Source organism: Typopeltis vanoorti, chromosome 8, assembly GCF_054136105.1.
Source record: "Typopeltis vanoorti isolate ZY-2024b chromosome 8, IOZ_Tvanoo_1.0, whole genome shotgun sequence".
Lineage (NCBI taxonomy): Eukaryota > Metazoa > Arthropoda > Arachnida > Uropygi > Thelyphonidae > Typopeltis > Typopeltis vanoorti.
In genome coordinates this window covers 2,564,387-2,583,162 of record NC_143556.1, presented here as the reverse complement: position 1 = coordinate 2,583,162, position 18,776 = coordinate 2,564,387, and the positions used below count along the sequence as shown (strand labels likewise).

Below are 18,776 nucleotides of genomic sequence, written 5' to 3'. Positions count from 1 at the left end.
ATTTGAATAGAAGAGCCATTATTGCAAATGAATCAATTCATAAACTGAGTAGGAGGAATGGTGCTCAATTTTGGTAGTGAAGATTTTAGAAAAGTTGGTTAGGGCTCACATTCAGAAATGGGTTGACAGAGAATTCCTACTTTGCAATGAACAGCATTGGTTTATTAAGGGAAAGTCATGTTTTAGCAACTTGCTCACATTGTATAATAATTTACCATTGAACTAGACGAGGAGAATGGATACACCATGATACTTTTGGATTTTGCTAAGACTTTTGACAGAACAGCATGGAATACTGTTATGAATTGGAGAATGTAGGATTGGATTGTGCACTGTTGGCATGGATAAGAGGATGGCTGACTGACAACAAAAAGTGGTATGTTGAGTGTGAATCTGCAAGAGATTTAAGATAACCAGTGTTGTGCTTCTAGGATGTCCTTGGTCCATTGTTATTCAATCTGTACATTAATGACATTGGGAAGGATTTGACAAGCAACATACAGTTATTTGCTGATGATGTGAAGATAGGTAGGGTAATCAGGGGTGCTGCTGATATACTGTATTTGCAAAATGATTTGAATAGGGCTGAAATTGTGGACATGGGAAAATGGATGTCAGTTCAATGTTAATAAATGTATAGTCATGCACTTTGGTGTGATTATATATCCAATGTCATATTATATTGGGATTATGCTTGAAGAAACTGATGAGGCTATGGATCTTGAAGCCTTATCAGTTTCTTCAAGCATAATCCCAATATAATACAACATTGGATATACAGGGTGTTCGGGATAAATTTGACAGTTTCGTAAGGAAAAAGAAAATCTTCTTTGTATCTATTAAATTTAATGAATTGACAAAAAAACATTACAGGCAGAGTTAATTACAATACTATCAACAAGATTTACTCAAAATAACCACCATTAGCATCGATCACAGCTTCAATTCTGCTTCGGAACCTCGAACAAGCTGATGCTACAGTCTCCCTGGGAAGGGCCGCAAAAACTGTTTTAATTTTATCCATTAACTGGGCTTTTGTATTACTGGAAGTGCGATTGGTGTCTTTTTCAACTGCGCCCCATACAAAATAATCCATGGGGTTAAGGTCTGGGGAGTTTGGAGGCCAAACATTTGGACTGGTGAAGTCGTAGAAATTTTCAGACAACCATTTTTGACTTTTCCCAGAGGTGTGGCAAGGGGCCGAATCCTGCTGCCATACATACGGCCTACCATTGGCTACCCTTGTTATCCAGGGCTTGACTACAGTTAGCAACTCCACGAACAAAGCCCGAATTCCAATGCCGGGGTTCTTCAACACCTGTTCCTGCAGATTTGCGAGGAATTCTGCTGTACGAACGCAATCAGATCGTCTGCTAGGGATCTTTCTTCTTGCTACATCCTCGTAGTCACCATTGCAAGTCTCTAGTTCATGCCTGATTGTTTTTACTGTATTCAGGGAGCATTGGGCAGCAGTCGTAATATCCTTATTTTGATGGCGGGCACGAATCATCATGATACAAGTTATTCTCTTCCATGATTCAGGTGGGTTCCAGCTATCCATCCTTTCTGACATCTTGTATATGAATGAAGAAGGGTCCAAACTTTTAAATGAAGAGAAGTGTGTGTTAATACATGTAACTTACGGAAAAATATAATTAATTATAAATATGTCAAATTTATCCCGAACACCCTGTATAATCACACCAAAGTGCATGACTATACATTTATTAACATTGGACTGACATCCATTTTCCCATGCTCACAATTTCAGCCCTATTCAAATCATTTTGCAAATACAGTATACCAGCAGTACCCCTAATTACCCTACTTATCTTTGCATCATCAGCAAATAACTGTATGTTGCTTGTCAAATGTTTCCTAATGTCATTAATGTACAGATTGAATAACAATGGACCAAGGACATCCTAGAAGCACAACACTGGTTACCTTAAATCTCTTGCAGATTCACACTCAACATACCACTTTTTGTTGTCAGTCAGCCATATGGCAATGCTGAAATGAACCTTGACATGCAAAGATAAGGAAGTCGTTTTGTCTCTTTACAAGTCCTTGATAAAACCACTTGGACTATTATGTGCAGGTCTGTCTGGTTTCTGCAGTGGAGAGTGCAAAGGAGTATCAAAAATGATATCAGGCTTTGGGAGTAGTGATTTATGAAGACAGAATTTGTCTGCAGTCACTAGAGAACAGGAGAAAGGGATGATGTGATTGAGACTTACAAACTTCTGAAAGGATTATATAGAACTTAAGTAGATGGAATTTTTCATTTTATTTTGTGAGGTTGGGGAAAAGATGTGAGGGCATCTATGGGAGTTGCCAAGAAGGGGGTTAAGGGTAGATTTTTTCCCTCAGTAGTGCGTGATTGGAATGGGTTGGCGTTGGATGTTTGGCCAAGTAGTGTGAATGAATTCAAGAACAGGTGTGATGTGATAGCTGGTGTGGATAGTATGACCTCCATCGATGAGTTCTTGACTCTGGAAGTGTAAATAATTTATTGATTTATGGAGTTAATTTGAGAAATGAAATTAATTATATTTCAGGGATGGCGTTCATCTAAAATTAGGAATGCAATGTTTGTAGGAATTGAGTCAAATGTGGCCTGATTTAATATAAAGAAATAGGAAAACATTTTGGGTTGGGAACAGGTGGCTGTGTGCAGAGCAGTGGCGACCTGTACATAAGCACTGTGACACTGCAGCACACCCAAGGAAAAAATGAAAAAATTAAATTTTGTTTGTGTTTATGTATAAATTTTTATGCCTCTGTAGCGCAATTGGAAGAACAACGGTACGTTGCGCCCTTCGATTGGAATAGGCCTAGGTTCGATTCTCGTCGCGATGGGAGTAATCTTTATCTGGGCGATTTCAATCGAAGGTGAGTTAGCCGATCTCATACGGAGGTAGCAGGGTTTTTTCTCCCAGAAACTGGAGTTTTTCATCCCACATACAAATCGGCCCTTCGGAACACACGCAATTTACAGACAAGATATACTAGTTGCGGTAGTGGTGGAGGTGGGCGGTTGATGGAGATGATTCGTAGTATAGGTTCGGTGTAGTGGTTGAGACATTTGTAGGTGTCCTTCCGCGATGAGTCTTCGTACTCCTTGGAGGTGTCAGGAATAATAATGCAGTATAACATGTTCAAGGTTACAGCTTATGTTTTGACATTGATGGAATAGTTAATAATTGAAATTGTTCGATTAACGCTTTAGATTAGAAACAAATGCACTGCGATCTTACACTGCTATTCGCTTGCTCTTGTCATTGCATGTTATGTCATTCCCAACTGAACGGCAGTGTATTTTTAGTATGCTTACGCGCCTTATTTCTGTGAAATATAACGGTGTGTGATGAACTATATTTTGTAAATCTTATTTTATTTTGTTAAAATAACATGTAATTATTTATTTATTATAGATACAAGGCTGAATTATGATGAGCGTCACTGTTGAAAATATGAAAAGAATTATATTTTTTCAATTACCGTTACAAGAACCAAATGCACTCTGATCTAACTCCAATATTCGTTTGCGCTTGTCATTGCTATTGATACGAAACTTTTATTATTGGTGTTTGTTCGTGGTGAGGATGAAATATTTTTAACAAAGCAATTTAAAAAAAAAAAAAAATCAGCTAATGCCTTTTTATTCCCATATACGGGGAGTAAGATAGGGAAAAGCAATTTTTAATATGTAAATTTATTTGTTAATAAATTCACTACTGATTAGGGAAAAAAAGTTTTTTTTTTTCCCCCTATATATATATATTTTTTTTTTTTTTTTTTTTTCCCCACTTAAAATATTCACCGGCCGCCACTGGTGCAGGGATCGCTGGGGAAGGTGGTTCTGATAGGAGCCGTCAGGTGTATGTATGTATACAAATACTAGAAGCATCCGAAATACGCATGCATTATATTTTATCTTTGATTACTACATTTTGGCCAGATGTTGGTATCAGTGAAACTTGGTTGATAAAGATTGTATAATTTCAGGGATAGTGCAAGGGCTGTTCTACTTTTAGAGATGGGAAAAAGAAAGAAAGAGGGGGTGTTGCAGAGGTGTAATCCTAAAAGAAATAGCGCCAGGGCCTCTACCTTAGAAACAAAAATCCAGAGCACGAAGTGCGGCATTATTATTATTATTATTATTATTATTGCGACGACCATATGCAGAGAGGTTGCCTTGTTTTCTGAAACGAAAATGACAAGAGCGGCAAGCTGCTGTTTTTTGACCGAAAGCTGGAAATGCATTATAAGTCTCATTATTATAATTTATTATGATGATTTTAAAAATTTTGATAGTTTTAAAAAAGTACCAGAGCGTCGCCCTGGTACTTTTTTAAAACTATCAAACTCAACACCCCTGAGGTGTTGTCAATGATACCTCAGGAGTTGCTGAGTTTGGGGTTTGACGGAAAGGCAGTGTATTTGAATCTAAAGAGGGCTATTTGTTGTAGGTTGGTGCTATAGGCCTGAGGGGGAGGTGCAAGATAGATTAGATGACATGCATGAGCAGATCAGTTCAATAATGAGTAAGGGCAAGGTAAAGACGTGGAACACCCTTTCGTTGGAATTGCAATAGTTTATGGTAATCGTGTGTTAGGCTTCTTATTAGCACTTATTGAGCTTTCTTATTTCTAATTTTATTGTGTCAATCGCTGAAGGCCTTTTGCTTTTAGCGATAGAAACAAAAGGTAACATAACTGGGGACTCACGATAATGCTAAAAGTAATAATTTCGTTTATTATTTAAAAGTGAATATAAAATAAAAACTGCATATAAAAAAATGCCTTTTTTTGCGAGATTTAAAAGCAGTGATGGTAAATATCCATATATCCATATAAATGTCGTGGTAACCCCGTAGATCGGCAAATAGTCACAGTCGTTCTTCGTACTGGCAAGTAGGTTTTTTGACACTGGAGAGGCTGCTTTGTAATCAAGTTTTCGGATTTTATAAGCTGTAACCCAGAGAAATCTACTATACAACTACACTCTCTTAAAACTGAGTGGAATGATAAACGCGAGTGACATCAGTGACTGCAGGAGATGATGAGAGTCTTACATAATTAGCTTCACCTATTCTGATAAACAATTTTCTTTCAAATTAATCTCTGTTTGAAATGTCTCCAACCCTTTCAAAGTCAACATTTCACCTTCTAAGGACTTCTAAATGCATTCGCCCACCTCGATTTTGTCTTCAAGTCTTTTTCGGGCCACCTTCAAACATCAGATTCGCCTTCATTTCTGACTGAGTGTTCTTAATTCAGCTCTCAGAACTACATTAAAAGCTTTCAGCACTATCTTGCATACTGCTCGTTTAATTTTAAGGGTAATGTCATCTCTCTCTCTCTGTTATTTCATCGGCGGCGATGCCGTTTGGTCGGATACCGCCGACGGAATAAGAGAAGAGCCTTTATAAAGGTATTTTCAGCTGAGTGAGAAATTTTTTTTTCCTGTCCAGGAGAGTTTTCTTCTCCCGCAAAACTCGACGGGAAGGACGCAGTGAGCAGCCATGAGACGTTCCTCTCATAGCCTTAGTTGCTTCGGTCATCATTCTGCACAGCTCAAAAGTCGTCCAACTTGTGACTCAGCAGCACTTAAAAGCGTTCCCTAAAAAGGTTTTCGGTAAAAATGATTCTCGATGGGATTAGGAATGCGTTGTGCCCGTAAAGGCATAACTTTCTGCCTGATCACTCTCGGTAATCAGGCGGAGAGTTTTTGACATTTCGCCTGCGAAAGAGAATTACATCAGGGGAGACGTACGGTTCTGAGATGTCGGTTAAATGTAAAATAGTCGATAAAACACCGAAGATCACAAACATCAGGAGAATTCTAAGAGAAATCAGGGGGATAGACAGATGGCGTCAAATATGCAGAATCGTGTGAAAAGGAAAATATTGGGAAAAAACCTCAGCAGAAAACTTAGAAATGAAGACTGGTAAATCAGGTGGTCTGGAAAAAACTCAGGAGAGGACAAGATCGAAGCGGATTGAGAAGAAGGTCCAAATGTTGATTTCGAAAGGGTTGGAGATATCTCACACAGATTAATTTGAAAGAAAATTGCTTCTCAGAAAGCTAAGAATATGCGAACCTAATTATGTAGGACTGTCATAATATCCTGCAGTCAGGGTCTCCTTATTCATTGGGCGAATTGGGCTATAGCCAGGGTCACCATTGATCCAAGGGCGCTTAAGAACCGAGTAGCTTTTTTCTGTTGTGTGTATTTTTATTAATACAAATTAACTACCTTTATTATATTATAAATGTTGTTGAATCCAATAAAAATGTGCAATGTCGATATATTTTAAAATACTTTTTTGCAATGAAAGTTATTTAATTAATTATACGTATTATTTAATTATTGTCCAATATAATGTGATTAAGGTGCCAAATTTTTTTAGCCCAGGGCGCTCAAACTTGTTAAGAAGGCCTTGCCTGTAGTCACTGAGGTCACGTATCGAGAACTGAGAACACTACAACTGGTCTTACTTTGGGGGAATAAAATGGCTTTCGAGAATGTGTTCGTGAAAGAAAAGAAAAATAAAACTGGCGCGCTTTCTTCGTCATATGTCAAGGGAAAGCTTCGCTGCTATTTTATCTCTTTTCCTGTTTTATATTCTTTCTCGCGTTATGTAAATTGATTTGTTTTTGAACTTATTTGAGGGCCATTCTTGTTTCAAAATCAAACTTCGTTTAACTGCTCGAACTGAGAAATTCCTTGGTTTCAATCGTCTAATCTCATGAGCAGTCCTCCCCGGGATTGTTTCCAGTGGAGCGCGAGTTGTCGGCCTTCTGAGGCTCAGCATCGGTCTTTTCGGGAAACTCGGAGTTTCCTGTTCCCCTATACACATTGACAAACATTTGATGAGTGGGTGGCCTTCCGTGATGATCTCTGGAGATGCTAAGTGATAATCACATTTGCAGCAGATGTCCGATATTACCGTAGTCGTATGGCGATCATCGAAAAAGCTTAAAAGTTTTTGAAGTCACATTTCGAATCCCAGCAAGAATCGTTTTTACCAAAAACGTTTTGGAGGAACGCTTGAATACGTTGAACTGAAAGCCTGAATTGAGGAACTCCACTCGAGAAGGTCCGCCAGCATTTGTTTCTGTTTTTCACGAGATGGCGCTACAAGCAGTTTCAATTTTAAGCTGAACTCGAAGAATAAAAAAGTCCCAAAATAGCTCGCGGATAAATCATGGGAGCACAAAAACATTCAGGCTGGCAGAAAGCGAATAACAGGAGAAAAGAAGATAATAAACACGAAAATAAAATAATTTCTTCACGTGGCGACCCCCTCATTAACGATGTGCTTATTTCGACGTGTTCCTGTGGAGATTTTTCCCATCATTCGGCTCGTGAGGATTGACTTCAAACAGCTTTGCTTATTAACAGCGGCCTCCTCATCCAAATACGAGGGGGGGGGAGGTAACTGAAGAATACGCGACGCGTGCCAGCAGAGCTGAAATATATCCGCCAGCGAACGCAAATAGTTCGCCGACCTCCATCCTTTCGCTGCTGAAATGACGACTGCCGCCGGAAGTGCAGTACGAACCTTCCTGTGTTACTTGGAATCGGGAGGAAGAAGCTCGCGAGCTGCTAAGTTTAAATGCTGCAGGAATGTGTCTGTGGTTGGAAATGGCTTGTCGGGACGTGTGGGCCTCCCTCGCTCGCAGAAGGACGTACGATGTCTGTAAGTCAACGTTTTCTTACTCATTTCTGTCCCCTTTGTCGATTCCTACTTACACAACCGAAAGCGAACCACAAGAAGGGCTTTCACTCCCCCACCCCAAGCACACCCACACCCAGCATTCTCATCTAATAGCAAAAGCCGATCGTAACTCGCTTCTCTATTTCGGGTCTTATAGTAGCGGACGTGTGTTATCAGAGTCGGCGTGGTTCTTTCACCTAGTATCCAGAAATTTTACGGAACTCTCCCCAACACGGAGTTATTCCTCGCTAGACTTCTCTTCAGATTCATTAACTTTCTCGGGAAATCTCAATCTTTCTCCAAAAGTCACGTTATTAAGGGTTAGGAAAGCTGAGCTTGATTCCTATGCCCTCTAACTATGCAGAGAAATGAGAAAGCGATTCATTTCTTTAAAAGCAGCTTAAAACTGTGAAGAAAATATTTAAAATTTAGTTTTTATATTCTTACTAGGGGGCTTCTTCCCCCCCGTGGCGCCTACAGCCCCCCCCCCCCCGAGTTCCGGACTGGTAGGCCAGTTCTCCTTGAATTCTGATGACTCGAATTTTCAAGACTCGACATTCAGGGTAGCCCTGAGTTTCAAAACGTTTCAAATAACTTGACAAAAAACGTGACACAAAAACGTTACAAAAAAGCTTATAATTTTATATTATAGAGTAGATTATGATTAATCAGACAGGCCACAGATCATCCACTCCAGATGTCAAACCTTCTCTTAAACTCATTCCCGCTAGATACACTCAGCTTCAGTGGATAAACCATCCCGCTTATCATCTGCCTGCGTTCCGTATAAGAATAATTAAAAAATGCATCAGTCGATATCCTATAACATCCTATCAGAATTTGAAGATCACATCACCTCTACTCTCTCTCTCTCTCTCTCCACTGTCGACCAGTATCAGCAGTCCACATACTCTCGATGTGGCCTCGCAATCTACATTCCAAAATCCCGATATCATCTGTGTAACTCTTCTATCCACAGCTTCTTTATCTTTTGAAACCCAGGAGATCAAATCTTACCACAGTAGTCCAGGTCTTATCAAAGCCTTAAGAGACAAAATGACCTCCTTACTCACACACGTCAATGTTCGTTTCAGCATCGCAATGCTGAAACGTACACTGACAGCATCCTCTGAGTTGCATTTGAAATTTTTGTATGAAGTCTTCATCTGAAGCTTCTCACCCACCATAATTCGAGTTATCGGATTCTCAAGCATATAATCCCACCCATATGATATGCCCTTAGAAATCTTATCACGCAAAAATGCTAACTTTCTATTTACATACGTTGACTGATAGCCATTATCATTTGCCCACACATGCAGTTTATTCAACTAATTCTGTAAATGTTGGATATCAGTAGCATCCCAGATTTCCTTGCATATCAGCAACATCTTCAGTAAATAACTGAAGATCTCCTGTAACTTCCTTCCGATCCTTGCAGCATACCACTGATTACCACAAATATCGCAGATTCACATTCCCATATACCAATTTCTAATCCTGTCCGTTACCCAAATCGAAACTTTCTATTCCGGTTGCATCTCCAGTTAATGCTTTCATGTTGCATCCTATCAAATGCCTTAGAAAAGTCCAACAGCGTATCCACTCCCTTGATCCAACTCGTCCGTAACGTTATCATGAAAAATAAGAAAATTGCTGAGACATGACTTCCCTTTAGTAAGCCCTTATAAAGTAGAGCCTGTACGTCAACCCGATTTCTGTATGCGAGCTCTTACCAAGTTCTCTAAAATCCTCACGACCACTAGTGAATGGTTACACCCATCAGTCTATCACGCATTCTCAGTTTATGGTGCTTCCTGAGTTGCGACTCATATTCATGTCCACAGGCTAGTTTGGCTGAACATTCCTTTAGAATGCGTGCTGATGTCCCATTTGCCCTTATTGCCGAATTCTTATCCACGTTATGCAGCCCTCCTTCTCATGTATCTCTTCATCCAGTGTAGTTTTTGTTCTTCGAACTCTACGGACACGTTTAGATGCTGCCTTATTTAGATACTTTTTCACAGTTTCGCACGCGCTGCTGATATCTCATTCCCGTTCATAACTGAAAGCACGCGACCGAACGTAATACTACCTTCGATTTTTAGAGTTTGTCATAATTTTCACCTCTCTGTAATTCAGTCCTTTCCCGAACTGGACATCGACACACTTGCAGTCAGTGTAGACTGATCACCTACTGGTGGAAAAAGAGTCCAATCCTCAACAACCCCTTTTTGACACGATGATGAAATCTAACACTCATTCACTTACAGTTACTTTGACGAAGTTGCTTGAGAAAACTGTCTCGCAACAGCCGGATTTCTTCTTCATCCTTATCGCGACTTTTCTCTGCTACCCAATCAATGTTCTAAAATTCAAGATCACTCCTCACTGGGGAAATCTGGCGATGCACTTCATCATCTCCAGCAACTGAATCGTCAGGTCTGTTGCAACATCCCATCACATATTTCATTCTGCAAACTAACTGCTACACGGGACATCATTGCTTTCACGAGGTTCTCTTCTAAATGGACGCAAATCATCCGATGCCATTAATAGCACCTTCCTTTCATATCTGTTCTGTCCTTCCTAAAAATACTGCACCCTTTACACTCGATCCTGGTCAGGACGCAACAGATTCAGAAAGTAATAAACTTTGTGTTTCCGATGCTCCAGGCATTTATGGACATAGCAAGTTACTCTTTGGGGGTGGGTTGTGTACTTCTGAAAAACGGAAAAGGGCCACCCTTTGACCAGATTTAAAACCATGGCCATTGACACTCATATCATTATTACATTTACATACCTCAGATGAACTTGGTTATAAATCTGGTCAAAGGGTGGCCCTTTTCTGCTTTTCAAAAGTACCCCCCCGCAAAGAGTAACTTGCTATGTCCAGTTTCGCTTACTTTCTGCATCAAATCTCGCACAATAAACAACTTCTCTAGCTTCCTGATGCCAAATCTATTCCATCGTCATCTTTTCTACCATCAGAGTCACTTCACACTAATTTCTTCTACACAGATTATTTGCTGTCGTGTGGGGGGAAGGACCACACGGAGCAAACTGTTTGCACTTTTCTTTCTCGCTTCATCCAGCTATCCTTTTACATCCACTCTCATACTGTGTTTATCTCCATTCAAATCATTTTCACACTTTAAGGGCAAAAACTGATTTTCACGAACATTTCTTCAACCGCCGTGCAAGTTGAAGCACTTCACATTGCAAAGAACACAAAACTGCCTAAACAGTGTTTCTGAGAAAGAAAGAAAGAATGAATGCCGTCTGGCGAGCGAATCAAATCTAATCAAAGGGGCTAATCAAAAAGAAAATGTAATCTTCTTTGATGTTTTGTTTTAAGTAGTGCAATTGCCAAAACACCCCACTTTGGTCTTACACTGCCGGTAAACGATTACGAAATATTTCTACCAAAGTCGATTTCTCGGCACGAATGTCAGTCGTTCCTTCTTGGCCCGCAACAATAATTTTTATTTTTTTAAATTTGAAATGAACTTTTACTTGCAGTTCAACTCCGTGCTGAAGTTCTACAAGCCTCGGTTTTCAAATATTTAAAACACTTTTAAAAGCACAACACGCACAATTAAAGCTACAAATAAGGACACTCAAAAATCAGTTTTCTTCTTTTATTATTTGTGGGAGGGAGGAGATCCAGGATCATAACAAAAAGATTCTGATGATTTTGTTGTAATGAGAAAAGGGAATATATGTCAGTGAATATTACTTTTCGACTTTTGTATTTTGCATGTTCAAAGGGAGGGTGATGGTGGTGGTGGGGGGGTGAATTTCCTTCATAATTAGTAATACACTTCTCTCGTTTCCTGCAGCGTGAGAGTGGACTATTTCCTCCTCGGAAAGATCAATGAAATGGAATGCGAATCACCACTAAACCCCGACAGACGGGAAGCATTATTGGAAAAATCTGCCATTTTGGTAAATAAGTTGCCACTGGAAGAACAACAGGACGTTGCAGCCTTTGATTGGAAAGGATTCGAGTTCGATTCCGGCGTAACGTGAGAAATCTTTACGTTTTTTTTTTAGTTGACGGTGAGTTAGCCGATGGCATACGAAGGCAGCAAAAATTTTTTTATTTTATTTTTTTTTTTTTTTATCTCGGAAGAAACTCGAGAATTTCATCTCGCATACAGGTAAATCGGTCAAGAGAGCATACGCAATTTACAGACGAAAAATACTATTTGTGGTGGGCAGTAGATGGCGTTGTGTGTTGTTGGTAGTAGTGTATAATTGGAGGATTAAGTACAGCATAAGGGGAGATGCCCTCTCACGACGAGTCCTTGGGTGTGTCACATAATAGCAGTAAGCGTTCCTTTTACAGTTTTACCATTTAAAGTGTTGGGTGTTGGGGGGGGGAATATGTTTCGAATCGTTAAAACAGTAATGTCAGTCAAGGCGCTATTTCGGCGGTTGAAGATTCCTGTTTCCTTGGTTCGGTTTTTCTTTTCTTACCATCTTAAAGTACGTAATGCTGCCAAAAAACAACTTCCGAATCTGTTGAACGACTCAAGCTGTAGAAGTGTCGACGGCATTTCTGCGCGCGCAGAATTTCAATATTTTCAAAATTGGTTCACCAATCGAATGTTTCGGCCTTCTCTGTCTTGGTGAATCCCACGTGTTGAACAGCAAAATGAAGGAGCGATTATTCAGCTTAGAACCGCGGGCGCAGCAGGTCGAGTTCAGACCCTGGTCTTTCTTGTAGCGAGGGACTCGCACCCACTCTTCAGAGGGGCCCTCAAGGAAGCAGCCTAAAATTACATTTCGTAATTTTCGAGAATTTAAAATTTTTAAACTAAAAGTGTTCGCTTCTGACTCCTGCACGAGACGTTTCATCTTTCGAAACATACGCACGAGCCAATGAAGCATCCACAAACGCCTTACAAAAGCAGACCGCACACTGGATTTCGTTGCCAGATGTGTTCAGATATGGTTTCACCATCTTACTTGTAATCTTAATGCGATTTAACGGGTCGTGGGTTGTTCTTCGAATCCCCAAATTTTAGGTGTTTCGACTGTTTTGTCGTAAATGACGTCATTCGTGTTGTACAACAGCGAATGTAAACAAAGCCACCGGGAATGACGTCATTGCCGGAGTCAATTAAGTTTCCAAGTTCTTTTGTTTGCGTCAACGGCCGGGACGGCAGCCCACAAGTAACAAAGAACGTGTTTTCACATCGTTACTGAATTTTCCTTACATCCCCGTTGCCAAGAGACTACGACAGTCCCCCGCTTTACGACTTCTCCCTTTACGCGACTGTGGTATGTTTTATGTCTTGACTGTGCAACGAAGCGATGAGAAAAGCATTCCTTCGGTCCGGTGGAGTTTTTGAATCTCCCTTGGAAAATACGATTGGAGTTGGTGTGGCGGAACGACTGAAGGTCGTTGAAGATCTAATTTCTTCCCAGAGCAAACAACTATTGAACAAAAATAAACGGAAGAACCTCCCGTCGTACATTTTCAAAGTGAACTTTCAGAGTAATTATAAGTTTAGTTTAATCCTTTATCCAAGTGTGAGCAAACAAAGTTTGCGCTGAAAGTATCTTCAGGATTGGGGTAAGGTGGTTCAACACCAGGGCACTCCTTGCAAAGGTGGAGCAAGCTGCCAACAATCCTATCTGAGTATCTCCTATGTAGTGGCCCTTCCCTTAGTGGCAACTCGTTGCAAAGGTGGAGCAAGCTACCAACACTCCTATCTCAGTATCTCCCATAATGCAAAACACATCTCCTTGCAGATATGTCTAATGTTATGCATTAAGGGAAGGGCCACTACCCAGACTAGTTTCGACCTTTATTGAGGTCTCGTGAGTGGGAGCCAGGCCTAGTAGTGGAGACACCACGGCAGAAGCAATGAGAGGTCATCCCAACCTATAGGAGTTGCCAAAGGGTGTACAACCTTATTATTAAATTACTCCGGATTCAGAGAAAGATGTTGAAAGTTTATTTTTCACTTGGTTAGAGTATAATAAATTTAGTTTAATCCTTTATCCAAGTGTGAGTAAACAAACTTGTTTGCTCACACTCGGATAAAGGATTAAACTAAACTTATAATAGTCTAACCAAGTGAAAAATACACTCTGAACTTTCAGAGTAAATTTTCAAATAAACTTTCACATCCAATTTCAGCGTCGCGCTCCCTCCGTCTGTCGTTATTGCTATAACAGGAGCTTTTTTTTTACAAAAAAAAAAACAAAAAAAAACCACAAAATTATTCCAAATTTTTAGCCCGCAATATTTGGTAAATCAATTGACGAACACTTTTTCAGGACATGCGAAGTAATCTAAGTTTAAAATTTTGGTTATCTAAATGAAACAGAACACTAAAATATTTTTTATTTTAGTGTCCTGTTTATTTTTATTAATAAACAGGACACTAATAATAATCCTTTAATTATTATTATTATTATCACACGGGTATCTTCGTGGGGTCAGAAGACTCGTCGGGGGAAATCCATTCACCCGCTGGCCTTAATCACACAACGCGTGTGAAATCTCGCCTTAAACTCGTTCATCGACGAACCCCTCACCACCACCTCTGGCAGCCCATTCAGCCCTCCAAGCAAAAAAAAAAAAAAACGTGTCCTTCCACCCTCGATAATCATATTCTTATACAATTTCCTGGGCGACCATCGTTGTCATGCACTGCAAAAATTCTTCGGTGTCAGTCTTCTAAAGCCGCTTTCATAACTTAAAAGCCTCCTCTTTTCGCTTATCAGCTAGCTTTTGAAACCTATTTTCATAGGGAGCATCCCATAGACCTACCAGAATCTCTGTCACTCGCCCCTGAATCCTCTCCACCACCCCACACAGATTACAGAAAAATCTCTAATCCACGTGGGGCATTTCTATTTGCCGCTGCAACACTCGATGTTTAGTTTCAGATGCAAGTGCGCCACTCCGTTTGTTTCTATCGTTCTCTACGATGTGTTCAGATTGGTGTGTCTCTCAGGAGGACCTGCCCTGTCTGGTCTATGCACCACAGGTACAGTTGAACTTGTACCTGTGGTGCATAGGGGTCCTCCTGAGAGAGACACCGTTTTTATTTTATTTTATTTATTTTTTAAGGTGGTGGGATGTTTTGGAATCTTGTTAAGGTGGTGGAAAACAACTTTTATATTTTTTGTCATCGCAGCATCCTTGATATCTTCTGTCCCCGACAGTATAAAGGAGAGAATTGCTGTTCCTCCGAAGTCTTCTTTTTCATGTTCATTCGACTGTCTTGGGGTGGACGCACAATTTTGTTGACAAGATCCTTCCATAAGATGGCGTTGAGGTAGTTAAGTGATTCATCTTCATTAGTGGAGATTTTGTAAGCTCTATCACGTGGGAACGCATAACGCGCATTTTTTGCGCCGGTGGTCACATCGGATGTGGCGTGAAAGCATCGTCCAGCGTTTGTTGTCTTCCTGCACCGAAAAATTTTCACGGAAAGTGTCGAGTGGTCAATCAGTTATTTCGGCATTCCACTTGATTTTCGTGTAGAAATACTGGCGAACGTATGCGGAGTGTCCACGAAACTGCTCTTAAAGGTGAATAAATTCAAAAAATTACCGACCAAACAAAAAATTTATCGTAACAACAGAAGTGTTAATTCTGTAATTTGTCGGCTGTGTCATTGTTATATCCTTACTTTCATATGATGTTATTTCGTAAGTCGTAGGTTCAATCTTATTATACATTAACTTACTGTCTCTAGAATCGATCCTTTTGCTATCTCAAAACTGTGTACAATCAAAGTCCTCTACTCTATTGTTATGTCGCTTCTTCTCCATATGATATCTTATTCTACCTCTATGATAACTCTCCTTCCAATCTATTGTCGTGCTCCTCAAATACTAATTCAGATTTATTTCCTCTTCGGATATTGGCAAAATTTATATTTCGCTGCGCCAGCCAATATCCTACAACAGAAGAGACTCTTCTTCAGGGAAATAATTCAAAATTTAAAAGGATACACACAGTTATTTTATCTCACGCTAGCGGCGTGCAGATTCAGTTAGCAGTCGTGCTCTGAATCTCGCTTAAGCAATAATATCTAATTCCTTCCCACCAAAAAGGTTCTATTTCATAAGTGGTTGTTTGAATTCGTAATCAGGCATAACTCAGGTATAAGGTACAAAACATGTTTATTGGAAAAACACAAAACATTTACAGTTATGTAAGCTTAAATACTCAATGGATCAAAATTCACTCTAAGTTAAGGGTTGGTTATACTAAATCACAATGAATCAGAGCAAGTTAAATCCTTCAATTCTGAAAGGACAAGATCAGGCTTAAGCAAAATACTACTACTATATAATTCCCTTCACAAGTTACTCACAGAATACTTATTGAACACTTTCATTAATACTCTATCAATGATTACCTTAATTCTAAATTTCATTTAAGCAAGTTTAGCCATTCACAAATCACTGCCTATTTAACAACTCTTCTTTGTTCCACAAGAGCTTAATTAATTCAGTCAAATTCTCACTAAAAGTTCTCTACTAGTATCCTTTAGTTACAACACACACAAATTTCTTGTTCTTCTAAACGAATTTTTAACATAGAACGAAAACTCTTACATTAGCAGATCCTTTCAGATTTCATGCCGCCATCTCGTGTAGGTCTAGATTACCTTACTGCCTATTCTTCGGCTGTCTTTGCGCCTGGCGATGTACTACGCTTTTTCTTCTAATCGTTTCCGACTGTTGCGTGCTGTCTACATCTCCACAGGAAACTTTCTCCAATGGGACATTTTGCTAAGGCTCGATTCCACATGGGCCGTCATATCGCGATCAGCTCCGCTTGAAAATCTTCAAGTATTCTCAAGAAAAGAACCTGCCGTCCGTCATTACCGTAGTCGGCCCACCGCTCTCTCACGAATCCTTCGGCCAACTCCCCCTAAAACTCAAATCCGACACTCCAAGATCAAACGGTCAAAAAGCACCGTAAAACGGCGTGCATTGTCATTTATTCGCTCTATTCGGGCACCCTCTATTCGTGTGGTTTTCACCCACGAACCCCATCGTTCATGTCCCTTGGGAGATCCTACACCTCGCTAACTTGTCGGTTACATTATTCTAGGTAGCGCTCTGACGTCTACGTAGCCTCCATCGCTACGCTCGACTCGTACCGATTATACGCGATTATTCCGGATTACTATTATAAACTTTTCTCAGAATTTCGCAAAGTACTAGACAGCTCACTTGGGAATTACAAATAACCTAGCAATAACTCTCACTATATCGCACACATGGACTATACATTATTACAAAACATAAAACAACACTTTATAATTATTAGCCGATGTGCAGATATCTCCTTAATAAGTAGCAGTTTGTCATGTTAAATCCTGAATGAAGAATTTGCTTGTAAAGCTCTGCATTCAGGATCTAACAGAAGTCAAAAGGAAGGCAGCTCTGTCATATCCCTGATTTTGGGGAAAGCCACAGCCGACAAATATACCCACCACAGACGTTATCGTTTCGAAGTGAGTCAAAAGGTTTAGTGGACGCAGTGATGAGCACTGACGCTCGCCACCGCCCGTCCTGGCTCAGGAGGAGTTGGTCATAGGTTAGCAAAATGCTAAGAACAATGGAAAGGAAGGTGGCTACAACCCACCTACAGCAACGGACAAATGCTACTAGCGTCCTCCGCTATAACAAATGTAGCTACAAATGACTCCACCAGGAGTTCTTCCGCCAGGGCTGATACTGCACTCGCTCTCTTGCGGTGGAGAAAAACATAAATCTCATTTTTAACGACAAAGGAATCCTCATTTCTGCAATGCAAAATACACCACTGGAGCGAAGTCCACAATTTGTATCGGAATACATTCCGTATTCCAATACGTATCAAAAGTAAAATTCTGAAACGACCCGCACGAAGATGCTACAAAATGAGACGCAGCTTTATGCAGCACAGGCAAAATCAGATTGCACACGTAAGTTTTCGGTGTTGAAATTTAATAATAAGATAAATTATATATTTAAGTATATATTTATATATTTAAGTATAAATATAAATAATATTAATTTTATAATATAAATAAGGAGTTTAATAAAAGTAAGTAATTAAAACCGACCAAGTTTCGTACGTCGTAAGACTTACATTATGAGGGGTGCCTAAACGTTTTACACAAGAAAAGCCGATTAACAATTAATTACAGAAATCGGATGTTTTTTGCTATCTTCGCAACTGTTAAATATAATTGACAAACATTTGCACGAGAATTTCGGGTTCCACGAGACCCTGTGCACGATTTGGATGATCAGCCAACGAACTTGGAGATTAAAGCATCGGTATTGCGAGATTAATCCAAACTCGTTCACCAAGTCCTGAAAACTCGCTAGATGGAGTTAAATATTGTTGGGGGAGGGAAGAAGAGGAAGATACAAAGTTTAAGAAACGAGCGAAAACGAAGTAAACAAACATTTAAAGTTTTATTTAAATGGCCAATGAGATCGCGCGATTTTGAAAAAAAAAAAAAAAGAGTAAGTTTTTGGCGCTTCCTTTTCACTGAACATCGCGCTGAACTGTTTGAAGTCGAAGGGAATGCCGAACAGGACTTTAAAAGATTTAGAAGAGAGCGAAGAAACTGGGCATGCAAATTCTGATGAACAGTGAGGATGGAATGTTTGTAGAAAATGGGCAGCTGTGTGATAAAGAGAAGAATAAATTGGAACAGATTGGTGAGACAGAGAGAGAGAGAGAGAGAATGATTAATCAGTACATGATAGCTCTCTCCTGCACCGATTCAACTATGTTTCTGACACCACCCCCGAAAGTGAGAACAACATTCAAAGGTCAAATGGATCTGCGCACAAGAAACAGTTCGGCAGAGAGAAAGAACTGCGTGGAGAAAACCAAACGATGTGATATTTGTAACATTCGTTCTTTAACGATACTTGAGTCATAATGATTAGAAATATATGCACGTTTACACACAAATATTATTTAATTTGCCAAATATTTCGGTCTGAATATTACAGACCATCTTCAGTGGCTACGTAGGAATAGTTTTAAAAAACAAA

The 18,776-nt window shown here is 39.8% G+C and overlaps 1 protein-coding gene across 2 annotated transcripts in view; it reads left to right on the top strand.

The window, feature by feature from the left end:
- Positions 1 to 7,610: 7,610 nt before the first annotated feature.
- LOC150103677 (ras GTPase-activating protein raskol-like) overlaps positions 7,611 to 18,776 on the top strand; it is a 770,313-nt gene continuing 759,147 nt past the window's right edge. For both annotated transcript variants that reach the window (XM_090396487.1, XM_090396486.1), the window contains exon 1: positions 7,611 to 7,712. In XM_090396487.1, coding sequence (XP_090252613.1) covers positions 7,640 to 7,712 — 73 coding nt within the window. In that variant the 5' untranslated portion in view covers positions 7,611 to 7,639. The remainder of the gene's footprint in view (positions 7,713 to 18,776) is intronic.